The sequence below is a fragment of the Lathamus discolor genome, chromosome 5 (genome assembly GCF_037157495.1).
Source record: "Lathamus discolor isolate bLatDis1 chromosome 5, bLatDis1.hap1, whole genome shotgun sequence".
NCBI lineage: Eukaryota > Metazoa > Chordata > Aves > Psittaciformes > Psittacidae > Lathamus > Lathamus discolor.
This window is the reverse complement of record NC_088888.1, coordinates 54,446,715-54,461,534: the sequence shown is the minus strand read 5'-3', so window position 1 is coordinate 54,461,534 and position 14,820 is coordinate 54,446,715. Positions and strand designations below refer to the sequence as shown.

The following is a 14,820-nucleotide window of genomic DNA, read 5'->3' as shown; positions in this document are numbered from 1 at the left end:
CCTGCCCCGGGGGGGAAAGGCAATAACGGAGAAAATCCCGAGGAGAGAGAGAGGCTGAACACCCATCGCTCCCCTCACATGCATCTCCTTATCTCCATTTTGAGCAAAGATGTGAGGGGCAGACTCAGGCTAAAGGGTGTGCGTATGTCAGCTGCGCTGTGTCCCCTCTCCCAGCACACCGCCCTGTCCCCCCGGCAAGTGGGGGGGCTCCTCCTTACGGAGGGGCCGAGGCGAGGAGGGCAGCGGCGGAGGGGAGGTGAGTGCAGACCTCCAGGAGGGGGCTGCAGGGGAGGCTGCAGAGCCTCGCCGCCCGCCCCGGCCCCGGCCCCGGCCCCGGTCCCGGCCCCGGTCCCAGTCCCGCCCCGCCCGCCTCGGGGGCAGCGCAGCCGCTGTCCCCGCCGCTGGAGGATGCTGGGGAGCCGATGCCCAGCGAGGTCTCGTCCGAGATCGGGGAGCCTCCCTCCCCCCGTGCCGGGGAGCTGGGGCTCGCCCCCTCCCGCCCCGCCCAGGGGCCTCTCCCCCGGGGCCCCGCTCCGAAGCAGCTCCCGCATGAAGCCCGGGGGCTCCTACTCGGCGGGCGGGAGAGCCGGGGGGGGGGGGGGGGGGGGCCGGCCCACCTGCGCCCGGCGGCTGGCTGTGCCCGCGGCGCAGACCGCGGCTGCTCCGGAGCGGCGGCGGCCGGCCTGGGTCCTCCTACTGCCCCCCCGCCGCTCCCGCCCTCGCACACTCCTCTCCCACCGCCATCCATCCTGTCGGCACCTCGCCCGCCCGGCGCACACACGGGCGCGCACAGCCGCACGCACCCCGGCACCCCCACAACATGCTGCCGGCTGCCCGCCCGGCATGGACCCCGGCGGCGGCTGCTCGGCTCCTCTGCGCTGCTGACTGCCCTCTGAGGTTTGCGGCAGGTAGCGGGGCAGGCGGTTGGAAAGTGCAATAGGAAAAGCGGAGGGGAAGGGAAAGGAAAGGAAAGGAGAAAAAAAAAAAAAAAAAAAAGAGAAGAAATAAAAAGGGAAAAAAAAAAAAAAAAGGCAAAAGCCATCAAGCCGGCCAAGCCCCGCCGTGGATCTCAGTGCAGGTATTTCTGCTGCTGTGTTCATCCCTTGCCGCCCACCACCCCGCTCTGGTATTTTTTATTTTTTTTTTTTTTTAAGGAAGGAGGAAAAGAACGAAAAGCAGAAGTCGAACTCTCAAAGGGTTACTATGCAATTGCGACTGATTTCTTGGTTTTTTATCACTTTGAACTTTATGGAATACATTGGCAGCCAGAACACCTCCAGGGTACGGCGACAGGGAAGAAGTAAGTGCGAAGAGATTTATACTTTGATAACTTCTGCTTCCTCTCGTTGTGCCGGTCACCTGCCCGGGGGCTTCCTCGGCCCCAGTGCCTCCGCAGGGGCGCCAGGCAGCAAGTCCCGCGCCCGCGAAGCTGCAGGCAGTTTCACTGAGTTGGAGGGATGGAGGCGATTTTTGGTCTCTTTCTGCTCTTCTCTCTCACCTCACCGCGATTAGCAGAGCTGGCTCCGGGAAGACCTGCGTCTGCTCCTTTATGTTGTAATGCCTGGTAACGGGGAACGGCCTTTCTTAGCGCTTTCTACTTCCTAAAGGGAAAGCGCGATGACACAAGAGGTAACTTTTGGCCGTGATGCCCGAAGCGCCTTTCCCCTCCCCGGTGAAGAAGCACGCACCCCGAGCCCCAGCAGTGCAGATCGCCGTAGGTTGAGCCCGGCAGTGTGGAGTAGGGAGCTGGGGCGTCGGGACGCTGCCCGGCCCGCTGACTTCCAGCCTCCGCTCGCCACCGGCCACCTCGGTGGCACCGTCCGGGTCATCCATCGGCACTGCCCTGGGGCTGTGGCTTCTGATTTTTTATGTTCATTTCATTTATATATATATATATATATATTTAATCCCATGGGATGAGGGGAGTTCATCCCTCCTGAATCAACCAGCCCCTGATAATGCCGCCTGGGTCAGGGTTGGTGACAGGAGGGAGCGGGAGGACTGGCGGGCGAGGGGCAGTGCCCGGGGTGCTGGCAGCAGCTCCGTGGGCGCTGCCTTCCGGAGGAGGCGATGTGGGTGGCCAGGGGCGAGGGACCCCTCGGCACCGGGGCAAGAAGAGAAGCGAGGCACCACGGGGCAGGCGCTGTCCAGGTCGCGGGCCCTGCGGCGGGCGGGATCTAGCCCCGGCGTGGGGCTCCGGGGTGGCGGCAGCACCGGGGATCCAGGTCCGTGGTGACCCCCCGACAGGTCTAGAGCGCTGCCAGGAGCCGGCGGGACGGGGTAACGGGGAGGGGTGGGCACCGGAACGTGCCCCTGGTCTGGCATCGCCACCCCGCCTGCGTCCGACCCGCCGCCGTTTCTGGGGAGGGAGGCATTTTGTGCGCACCTACCGCGGAGGGGCTGCTCATGCCTGTCGCCTTTCCCTGACAGCTGCAGATGCCGTGGAAATGTCACAAAACACGGCAGCCTGCATTTCATCAGCAAGAAGTAACTGAGTTACTTCCTCAGGGAGGGAACGGGAGGGGGTTTACTATTATTTTAATTATTATTTTTCTCCCGGTCCTCGCTCCCTTCCCCTCCTTGGCATGGCCAGCCCTTGAAAGCCTCCTTTGTATGGTTTGCCTCCTGCACACAAAGTTTGATTCACCTAAAGTGCCCCTAAAGCGGAGCCGAGGACGAGAGAGACCGGGGACTCCAGCCCTCCGATCCCCACGGCCGCACAGCGAGGGAGCACTAAGGGCTAAGTAAAACATGTCAGGGCGTCCGATTTATTATCCTTGGCAAGGGAGGGCTCCGCAGCCTCCATCACTTCCCACCCACTCCTTTAACCCCTGGCAGCCGCCTGCCCACAAGCTGCTGCTCCCCCACCACCACCACGAGGACACCCCGACGGGCGCGGTAGAGGGGTTCAGCCCTGGGTCGGGGGCAGGGTGGGGCAGCGCCCCTGTGGGGCTAGCGCTGGGGAGCTGGCTCCCCTCCGCCCGTGTCCGCTCCGGCACCTGGTGCGCGTCGGGCCACAGCCAGCGCCAGCGCCGGGCCGGCGGCGACCTCTGCTGTCCTGAGCCGCGGAGGGCAGCCCGCGCCGGCAGGTGCTCCTCTCCGCTCCGCTCCGCTCCCCTCCGGTCCGCACGGCCGGCGGCCCATCCTGGGCCAGCTCTTTTGCCCGGGGAAGGCGGCAGGTCTCCCTCCTGGCAGCAGCCGGTGTCGGTCCCGGGCGCTGGGCAGCCCCAGGCTCCTAGCACCTCTGTGTGTTTGTGGTGTGTTTCTCATCATGCCGACCCGCCCTGGTCCTGCTTAAGCACCCTGTTCAGCGGCGCGATTTTAGGGGAACAGAGGTGGAAATGTTGGCTGCAAATAGGTGGTTGGTACAATGTGGAGAAGGTACCAAATACTGGCTCAAAGTTTTCTGCTTAAACTACAAGAGTTAAGTTAAATTCACAGCAAGAACAAGTGGCTCAAAAATCACAGCTAGAAGAGTCAGAATGGAAATCTGACCCTTTAATTTGACAGGATAGGCAAATAAATGTCAGAACCTCACCCAGACATGGTGTACATCATCTGCTGGCCGAGGTCTTTCAGTTGGGCAGGTTGTAAAACATGCTTTGGTATAGCTAGGGGTTATTTGGCATGAATTAGAATGTGTTTCTGTGAGTTACTATAAAAGAGGGTATGGTCACCACTTGCACTGATCATTTTGGCTTTAAAAATCTGTGAATTGCTACTAGTGAATACAGTACTTAAAAAAATAAAATGGTAATAGGAGGGTAAAGAAGACACCTGTCAAATTCATCTGCTATATGCAACACTTTCTCTGAATGTCTGTTTCTTTTGCCCAGATGCTCTCCTCTAAGCATACATCCTAAACCGATTGCTAGCAAAGCGTTTTCAAATACTCATTTAATCTAAGTATTTTTAAATACAGTACAAACCACTTGCCCTCAAGCAGTCAGTGAGCCCACATTGCTTCATTCTCTTTAATATTCAAGTCCCCCATTCTATATATTATATTGTAGACTCCTATTTTTTTAAGGAAAACTAATAATGAAGCCTGAACTGACTAATACAGTATATGCTGGGCCAGACTCCCAGCCCGTATAAATTGAAGTTGCGTTGTTATTTTACCCTATCAGAGGGGACCCAGTCCTGAAGCATTGCTTCTTTTGTGCCTACTGCCAAAGTAATCTTTACTAGAAGAAAAGTCTGGTCTTCCACCCTTTCACTCCCCAAAATCCTACTGAAGTTTGAGCATCCTAAATTTCTGTCTCGTAATCAGTAGTAAACACTTGGTTGGCTGTGCAGAGGCAAAACTCCTCTGAAGTCAACAACGGAGTGCAGATGGAGGATCGGGTCCATCATTAGTCATAGCACACAATCAATAAAAGTTCAAAAGCAAACATGTCATCAGCAGAGATTTGTGGGTTTATTCTGATAAGAGCAATTAAGATTAACAAATTAAGTTGCTTTTTTGGGACCTACAAGAGAGATTAATATTCAGCTGAGTATAGACTATCACAGTAATAAATAAGAAATTCTATGTATCTGCCAGTGATTACAGTTTGAAAAAAAGCAGAATAAAGTCAATAGTTCTAAAATATTTTGGAGGCCACCACTAACCTTCAGAACTTAGCTCTGGTAGTTATGCACCTTTCTCACTGTGACCTTTTAACTGACGGAAATGAAGTATGATTCAAGTGAATCATACTTCATACCTCTGAACTATGATGACCAGCAGAGCATTTGCCATAACCCCAGTGGACTGCCAGTGAGCCACGGAGTAAATCTGGAAATCACTAAAATAAGCAAAGTGATAGAAAATTCTGCATTTGTACCACAGCTCCTACATCTGGGAGTAAATCTATCCGCATGGCTTAATGGAACTGCAGTTTGGATGTAGAGCTACCATGACGTATCTTAGCGGTAGTACATCAGTATCTGATGTTGGCAATTGCCTCCTGCCTTTTGCTGTAGTGGCACATTCATGATACCCGGCATTCATTCCTTTGGTCGCTCCTCCATCAGTTCCTCTGTTGATGTGGGACTGCAAGTCTTCCAGAGACTGCTTCTGGTCACAGTCACGAGTGGAGGGCTCCATTCTGCAAACACTCTGCCTCTCTGGCTCAGTTTGCATGCAACTACTCACGGATTCAAGATTAAGCAGATGTGCAACAGCCCGTTCGAAAACATAGCTCTATAAAATAAAACAGGAGAGAACTATCAAAACACAAACCGGTAAAATTATGTCTCTGTGTTTTCCATACCTTCGTGGAGGGTGTCATTCATCTGGAAGTGAAATGTCAACAAGAAAAGAGGAATTACCTTGTTAGCTGAGATAACACCGCGTTTTGGAAGCAATGTTTAATAGTTCACCATCAATACATATCTGTTACTGATATCAACATGTATGCTTTAGGTTGGCATGGCAGAGATGGTAATGCTACATATTCTGTATATAACATAGGTGGTGTTAACAAATTTTTATATTTTTTTAAGAAATTATTTAATATCTGAGTGCAGTAATTTAAAGCAGAAGTTATCTAAGCAAGCAGCCACCAAGTAAGCTGACTCTGTCCGGGGGCAAGATTGAATTATTCAGTGGTAGTTCTCTTTCAAAGTATTTGCATGTCTCTAATCTTTTTATTTTTTTTTTCCTGTGATGTTTTCATATTAGTACCATTAGGGTAAATTCTTTGCTGGTGACAAGTGCATCTTTTTTGCAATGAAACTATATTTCGCATTTTTGGATGAGATCCTGTTTGTTTCGAAATAGACTGTAAAATTCCTATTGCAGTCATTAGAAACAAAAGCAGATGGAGAACTTTTATTGTATTTTCATAAACTGCAAACATATTATACTGATATCTTAAATAACTAAATATTTGACAATCACTACCCATTGCTGAAAGTGTTAGAAGTATTATAGGGATAGTCTGCTTGTGTTGCTTTTTTTATAACTCTGCGTGTATGTGGATCTGTGCTTGAAGTATACCAGCTGCATGGAACAATACGTGTTATTATCCCGAAAACTAAAGGCCATTACAGACCAGTTCCCATCTCCTACCTGATATCTGAAAGGGGGATAATTTCAAGTTTCGTTTCTTTCAGCTGCTGAAGACATTTCATATACTATATAAAATTAATGTTAGACTGTAAACACATATATTAACGCAACTTCTCAAAGACCTGGATGTAGGATGGTATATCAGTAAATATATAAAAAGTCCTGTTTCGCCTTGCAGGCAGAATAAAATAGTGCTATTAGATGGTTTTAGAGCTTGAACCTGACTCCTTTGCTTTCAGTGGAGAAAGTCCTATGGACTTCACTGGCGTTGGAGAGGGCTCTTTTTATGCAGAACCTCAGAAAACATTCTGAGTTTGGAAGAATTCCTATGCTAGAGTACTTACATGATGCAAATATGTACAACCCCTACACAGGGAAAAACGTTTCAAAACTTGCTTGGAAGGCAAACTCTTTCTTAAGCATATGTAAAGAACAGCTATTTTAGTGCTTTTACCTATTGAGCCAACTGAAGTCAATAAAGTTAACTCTGAGAATAAGTTCTTCTTTTAAGCTTTGTTATTAGTGTATCAAGCCTCTGCAGATCTCTGGTCTGCTGCTGCTTCTTGCTGTAAATTTTCCACTGAAGATAATGGAAGTTATGCCTAATAAAATCTCAGCTAGGACATAAAAATCAGAGTTATACTCTCTTGCTTAGTGTGCTCATTTTGCTTTCTGTTTAATAAAGCTAGTGTGCTGGCTTGACCGCTGATGTTTATCGCTAACATTAATAAGCTGTATATCATTTCATGTGCAATCATTTATAGACAGTGACTACTAGTGACACTCATCCATTAAAACTATGGAAGTTCTTCTGAACTTTTTTTCCCTACAGTGAATTGTCCCTGTTGCTCTTGAAATTAAATTAAAAGTTGCGAAAGCCTGGTGGAGGAGATATAAAAGCTAATAAAAAAAAACCATTTTTTTCTCATTTCTAATTTTGGAATCTCAACTGCTTAAAATCACTTTGCCAATTTTTTACCAAAATAATTCAGAACAAAGCAGTCTTATCAGATGACAAAAGGCAGCTGAAGCCATGTACGTTTTTATACAAAAGTCTGTCTGCTATTACCACAAACAATGCCACAGATAAAAGTATTCAGAGAATATTTGTTCATGCAAAAGATGTTATGGCTCCCAAAAAAAAAAGAAAAAAGAAAGAAAAAAGAACTACAGCTTTTTTATAAATGAGTGAATAACTGAGTTTCTGGCAATAGTAGAACAATTACCTAGATGCTTTGTTTTAATAAAGCCGATGGATTTTATTAACAAAAACTTTAACCCTATTTTTGTTCTTAGCAATGAGCGGTGCGATAAGCAACACTATTTAAAAAGGAGTGATTCTACTTTGATTATATGATAGATGACTGCCGAGCACATTTGTCTGTTTCAGTTTCTAGATTATGAGCTATAGATCATACATTTTACAATGTTAGTGGTATTTACTCGCATGAAGCAAAGGCACCACAAAACATATCCTTCTCCAGTGCTGCCAGGGAACAACTCAGGTATGGGGACTGGAGCTGAACCGGGAGAGCTGTGGCAGGGACTCCCACCTTTGGCTGCTATGATGGCACTGAGCTTCCACCAGCTCCAAGCTGCACCCTGGCCTTGCACTGATACTTTGGCTCCACACAACAGAGTAATTAAGGGGAAGAATGTAAGGGAATGCATATAGTGATATATTTAAATGAAAGCAAAACCCTGAACCTCAGGTCTACGTCAATTTAAGGTGGCAAGCTGCTATAAACTTTATGCTTTCAAGCTTCTTAATTGTGTGCCAACTTCACATCCTGACGCGTTTTATGTTTAAACTTGAAAGCTCCTAGATGGGATTTCAGATGTTTGATATTTCCTGCAGGGTAAAGCAGATTTTGGGGCACTGTAAAATAAAACAGGAGCTCATTGATAGGTGTTGGAATAGCAATGATGTGTGATTCCTGCGGCTTCCTGTAAAGTGCGACAGCAGACACAGCAAGGCTCAGATCCAAGAACAGGACTTAGGTGCCTAAGGTGTGTCTGGGGCAGGATTTAAACACAAGTCCATCACCTTCAAAGCCCTGCTTAATTGCCATCTCACCCCTGACACATGAATGTTTGTCAAGTGTTTCATCGTTTCTAACGTGATGCTTGAGTTCACCTACACTGAGCATCCACTTGGCATGGGAGGCTTCTGAGCTCCTTCTGCAGAGTACCTTCTGCAGAGACTTCGATATTTTCTCTTAAAGAAACCTTGGGTAAGAAAGGCAATAAATAATTATAACAAATAAAAAAAATAACAATGCAAAGTTTTTTCACAGGGAGCACAGGAAGTGATCGCTTACTGACACTGCAGTATAGTCATGTGCATCCCTACTCCTGTATACCCAAATCCCCCAAGCCTTTTCCTCTTCTGTGCTAACTAAAATGAGTGCAGGCAAATTATGTGAGGTTACATGCAAATGAGGTGATAAAACATCAGTTTATTAGAGTAGGTTAGACTCATGCTAGCTAAAATAATGAATTTAACTTAGATTTTCAACTCCAGGCCAAATATTTTTGGATATATTAAGGACAGCAAGGCTGCAATTCCTCATTTTTGGTGTGTTTCAAAATAAAAGCATGAGGTCTCCTTTCTTTAATTAAAGAATATATTGTCTTGCAGGGCTGGCTGGCAGTACAGGGCACCTAAACCACCTGAACAGCCAGGATTTGAGAGAGTTTCTGACCCCAGCATTGCCCCATGACTTGGCTGAGAATCCCTTGTTCAGCACGTTGGATTTTGTCACTTGCTTTTGGAGTTGCCCAGCTCTTCCCACCTACTGAAAGGCAACTCAGATGCCTTGCTGAAGGCTGTCACCTGTACTTTGATGGAAATGTCGATGGAGGGCATTGCTACACAATGCAGGGATGTTAGTAAAATGTTTATCAAGCACCAGCTCATCCACTCCACCTCTCTCCAAATAACTCACCAGGTGCATGTCTTATCTGGTGACAGTGTTTTGATGGGAAGTTACAGTAGAGGTAGGGCTTGAGCCCTTTTTCCTCGTCTCCCCTATAAACTAAGTTTCTATTTCAAGAGGAGGGAAGAGGAGGCTTTCTTGTGAACCAGAAATGTAGGAGCAACCAGCTGGTGGAATAAGATTTCCATTGCATTCTTCAACTAACATCTACAAACATCCGCATGAACCAGTTACTAAAACCTGACACTTTAATATGGTTACAAAGTTTATGTACGTTATCAGCACGTGCATTACCCCCAGCAGGATTTATTACAGATTCCTTTAGCTCAACTGACCAGTTGAGCTGTTATGATAAAACATATCAGAGAGAGGAAACCAGCCAGTTTCGTCAGAGCACGCCTCCCACAGACACTTTGCCCAGTGTTATTGCATTGCTTATTCATGAACATTACAAACACCAGCATCGGCAAATGTTTCATAACCTTGTTTCCTTTTCCTAGAATGTTCATAATTATTTTCACTTTTTCTCTATGCCACTGAATAAGGAGTTGCTGGTTTTGTTTTATTTTACTTCATGTTACACTGTCAAATGAAGAATTACCCCTCCAAAATAGAACCAAGTGAGACCAAAGGATATTTATTTAACACGGGAGTCAAAAGATGTTAAGTTCATGTATTTAGCAAATACATGGAGATGTATGAAGGTTCTAGAAAGTTTTAGTATAACACAGAACTGGAAATGATCAACTAAGATGAGACCTCCTTGTGCTGGCCACGATGACCACAGATGTCATAACATCTAATAGACAAGATCTTGAAGACAGGAAAGGTAAATAAATTACACAATTTGGTATTTTTCAAAAAAACACAGCTTCTGTTTTGCAGTCCAAAATGAAGCCACACATTCGTCTTTTGTGTTTATGTTTTATGAAGAGTTGAGCAATTAACGACTTTCAGAGATGAGGATATACTAAAAGTGAAAGTAAAATTCTGGACGAGAGTAGAATTTATAACCTGTGCTAATACTTGTCCTGCACAAGTATTTTTAAACCCAAGGCCCTGGCTTTAGGAATGAAACAACTGAAGTGTGCTGTTAAAGCTATCCATTGAGGGAAATCTTCAGTGGTGTAAGAATTTGTCAGTATTGTAAGTGGTATAAGAATTTATCAGTATTATTCAGTTGTGAGTGAACGCCAGCAAGAGGACATCCACATGGCTGTTTAGGTCATGTATCACTTATTTCCTAAGAAAAGACCAAAGTCATTTTGAGGAGCAGATAAATACAAAACCAAGTTCCCCTGGACAGATTGTGGACCAAAATGCTTCCCTTTCTCTGTTGGCATAATTTATTTCTGCTAACAACCTACAAAATAAGTATGATTTAAGAATGCCTATTCTCTTCCATGACTGGGTACCATGTTCTTTCATCTGAGTGATTCACTGAGATACAAATCATGCTTTAGAACCCCAGCTTCTTTCAAAGGTATGTCTTAGAACAAGTAAGCTGTTATGTTACTAACTCTGAGATCAGTATATTTCAGGAAATAATGTAACATATATGTATATGTAACATATATATTGACATATATGTGACATATATTATGGTTGTGTTGTCTCTTAAAAGTCAAAGTGGGCTCGATCACTCCATGGACATGAAAATAGTGGAGAAGGTTTCAAATAGGCTTTCTTTTACAATTTATCTACGTATTGTGGCTGGATACTCTATGAGGACAAGTCTCAAGCTTTATGGAGTTTAGAAGCACTGGGTGGAGGGCAACTGGAGCAGGGGGCCTTACTCCTATTTGCCAGGATCTGTTTGGCCACAAAGTGAACTGTAAACTGTACCCTTTCAATATGAGGCCAGGCTGCTCTTTCTGAAATCGCACCATTTTCCAGCTACACAGTGAGCGAGAAGTTAATTTCTTCCTCAGTGTAAATCAAACCTGAGTCCAGATAAAACAGATTAATCAAAAGAGTAGTCTTCTGTTGCATTTCCATGCTTCAGTGATTTCTCAAAAAAAAAGGATTCTTGCCATAGCTACCACTGAAAGACCACCAATATTATAAAAATCAATCTATAATCCTTTCTGAAGCCTTGCATAATTTATTGAAAAATAAGTTATTCAACTACAGAACTTGATCCTTCTACCTTGATTCCATGGCTGACTGTGATTACTGCTGTGCGCACCAAAAAGGGCCTGTATTTTTCATCTGGAAGTATGCAGAGACCGTGAACACCTCTTGTCAAAAAGAGATCAGCCACAGAAATTCTAGTATTGCATATAAGAAAGCTTATCCAGAAGAATCTTTAATCTCATACTCCCTGACTCCTACATAAGCCTTCTCTGCCTTATGTACTTCATCCTGTAGAACCTCTTAAGCCTACAGCTGTAGTCCTAGAGTTGGAAAAACTTGTTTGCACAGTCTATGCCCATGATCTGGCATAGATCATGGCATGTATGAATATCAGTATATATAACACTTGACAAAGGTGCCAGAAAACCACAAACCTACACAAATATGTAGGGTGGTGTTTAAAATCCTTCACAAAATATTGTCAAAATTCATAATTTTGATGGAAAACTTATGAATATTTTATAAAATATAAATATAAAAAATATAATCAATAATTTAGAATAAATGCTTATACATTGTAATCTCTCCTTTCTCCCTTACACATTTTTATCTTATATGTGTATACACATTCATATATTCACACAGACACAAGCAAGAATTAAAGATCTTGATGTGTTCTTAAAGTATTTTCACTTTTAAATGATATTAAAATATAGGTAAAAATTATACTGATAACCCCAGATAGAGAAAGTTTTGTTTCAAGGTACACAAAGGCATCTGGTTTGTCTGAAAACGTCATCTCTTCTCCAACTGTTCTTATGGTCTGTTTTGTCACGGAAAAAAAAACATTTGGTTTATGTAGGTTAAGCCAAACACTAAATTAATTAACAAAATAAAAAGATAAAATTGCAAGGGAAGCTTGGTAGAGGACCATCTTCTCTTTCTCTTGAGCCTGGAATGCTAAAAACTATAACAGAAGGTTATACAGAGCCTTCCCTTTTCTGCTATGTACAGGTGAAACCTTTTTTGGCTTTTCATAGGATGTGTAAATAAGCTGGAAATTTTTTCATAGGAGGTGTAAACAGGCCACTGAGGAGGAAAATGATGTTCCTTAGGCTGGGCTCTGGGCAGGGGAAATTGATGGTGCTAGAGAAGAGTCATCTTTCCTTGCCCTCACCATGACAACCCAGCAACACTACTGCTGATGTTCCTCTGGGGATGTCCATGCATACAGGTGCCTGTGTGCGCCTGCATCTGTGCACGTGCTGAGGGAACAGCGAGGAGAGTTAATAGTCTTCTCTTTTATCAGCAAATGGAAATGCTATGATCATAAGGCATATACCAGACTCACATGAGTTTTTCAATTAAAGCCTCTGCATTGTTTTTAATGGGAGCTGGTTTAGAAGGAATAAATGTCTCATAAAGGCCAAGGGACTGATTCTGCTTTTAGTTACAACTCCTGTCAGGAAGCAAATAATTCATAGAGCTCTGCCAGCATTAAATTTGCATGTGCTCAGAACCCAGCCTAAATGTTTATACAGGCTATTAAAAAAAATGATAGTTGGAGATTTTTATTCTCAGTCACCAACAAAACGCAGCAGCAATGCAATCTGCACTTCTCTCTGCAAGGTGCTGGTAAAGGGCATGAGGGTCTTCCACCATCTTTTGTCAGAGGACAGCTGCAATTTGCCACTTATGGCAAAGTGTAGGAGGGATATTTTTGCTGCGTTCCCTATTTTATGAAGTGGCAAGTGGCATAGGAACTCTAGATCAGCTCCATTAGTCTGCCTGATTCAATATAGGTATGGTCCAAGTCCTCCTCATTATCTGTAACATGCCTGGATCCAATCAAAGTCCACTGGAAACAAGAACTAGCAGGTGAATGTAGCGAACCAGAGCAGACAAACCAGAATTCAGTGCCATGTAGGGTATATGACAGTATGCTCTTTGTCAAATGAATTTTCATTTTTATATTTTCTCATCATCCTGTCAATTCCTGTTCATCCTTATTGTCCCCCTAAAGGAACACTCTCTTAGTGTTTCCTCATTCATGCCTGTAAGTAAGTTGTCTCCTTGGTATACTTTTCCCTTTTGATGCCAAGCCACAAGTTACTGCAATTTACAGTTCTAAGCTCAGGGTAAAAGAGAATGGATGCCCTTGAGCTGTGGTGTGATGAGTTGATGATAGCAGTGGCTTTCTCAGTGAAAGAAAAGAAGCAGCGAACAGCTTCTTTGATTTACAAAGACTGTAAAAATAAGTTATGAATCTTTGCATATACAAAAAGATGTGAATCCTTGGAACATCTGTCAGACATGGCCTGGTAGAAGTAAGGAAGGAGCTGGAAAAGTTTGCATGCTGCAAGAGAGCATATAGCCCTGAGGCCTATCAAATACAAGAATATAAAGGGTGGAGTTTGGAAAGTGGTGAACTATTCTCAATGTGTCAGTTGACATCAAACATGGCCATGGCTGTTAGTCCAAGCATAGATACCAAAATACTCACCCAGTTTACCTACTGCTCTCCAAGCAGCTGGGCAGGAACTTCAGAGACCAGTGGAAAAAGTTAACTGTTTGCAAAAATACTGGGAGTGGGGGGAAGTCTCCTCCATAAAGTTTTGCATCTCACCACAACTTTGTCAGGGACTGTCATGCGGGATGGCAGGGCAACTGCTGTCTATGTAGCACAACTTACAAAATCTTCTTCCTCAGCTGCAGAGAGATGCTGTGTCGCAGAAGGGATGGGTAGCAGAGTTCATCAGCCAAACTGCAATGTACAGCACTGCTTGCTGCACTCTATAAACAGTTTTCAGCTTTTGTAATGCCTGATGGTCCTAAGTTTCCCTATGCCAAGCCCTTTCTCCAACACATTTAATTCCTCAATGCACATCTCTATTCTCTCTTATGACAGCAGTTGAATAACGTCTACAGTGGAAATATCTACTCCTCCTCTTGGCTTGCTGTGGAGCCATAACCCCTTCCCCCAGTATATTGTCTAAGTGGATTTACAGAGTTAGCCTGACAGTTTCTGAAATAGAAAACCTCTGGTTAAGAGCAGAGCCCAAGCATTTTTCTCTGTGTAGGCAGGCCAGCGCTTCTTGCTTCTCTTTAAGATCGACTCCCTCTGATGATGTATGTGGGGACAGAGGAGATATCACACCCTGTCCAGTCATTGGTCTCTTGCTGAGACAGCTATCATGACTGCCAGGTCTTCTTGAAGGTTTAAAAATGTGTAGTTTCAAACAAACATCAGATGAAAGCAATTTTGAGTCTAAACCAAGCACAGCCAGGTTTGTGTTGGTGATTTATTGGTGGAAGTCATCAGCTCCTATTACCTATTTATTGAGCCATCCAGTTCTTTGGCTTCTAGCCATTTCTATGGCCTGATTCTGTTCCTATTGAAGTTAATGGGAAGTTTTGTCACTGATTTCAATAGGAGGACTTTAATTTTCCAACTTTCTGTCTATAGAGAGGCTTGAAGTGCTTCCAGGTTTCCCTCATAGTCTGCGGTTCCCCTCTTTAAGTCAATTGGACATTAACAGATTGCCTGGGCCCACACCTTTGGATGTAGGAAAGCTCTAGATCTGAATCAGCTCTCACTCACACACCAGCTTTAAACCTCAGTGGAGATACTTCTAATTTATACTGGCAGGAGAGCAAGGTCCAGCGTTACTTATGTCTGGGTCACTGCCAGCATAACACGGAGAGAATTCAAGTCACTTGTTATCCCCTTGCCTGCACCTCTCAATC

The 14,820-nt window shown here is 44.8% G+C and overlaps 1 protein-coding gene across 2 annotated transcripts in view; it reads left to right on the top strand.

Moving 5' to 3' along the window:
• The first annotated feature begins 997 nt into the window (after positions 1 to 997).
• RSPO3 (R-spondin 3) overlaps positions 998 to 14,820 on the top strand; it is a 60,626-nt gene continuing 46,803 nt past the window's right edge. The window contains exons 1-2 of one of the 2 annotated variants that reach the window (XM_065680932.1): positions 998 to 1,078; positions 1,155 to 1,300. In XM_065680932.1, coding sequence (XP_065537004.1) covers positions 1,204 to 1,300 — 97 coding nt within the window. In that variant the 5' untranslated portion in view covers positions 998 to 1,078; positions 1,155 to 1,203. Of the gene's footprint in view, positions 1,079 to 1,106; positions 1,301 to 14,820 lie in introns of those variants that run through there. The other variant, XM_065680933.1, reaches the window with a different exon arrangement.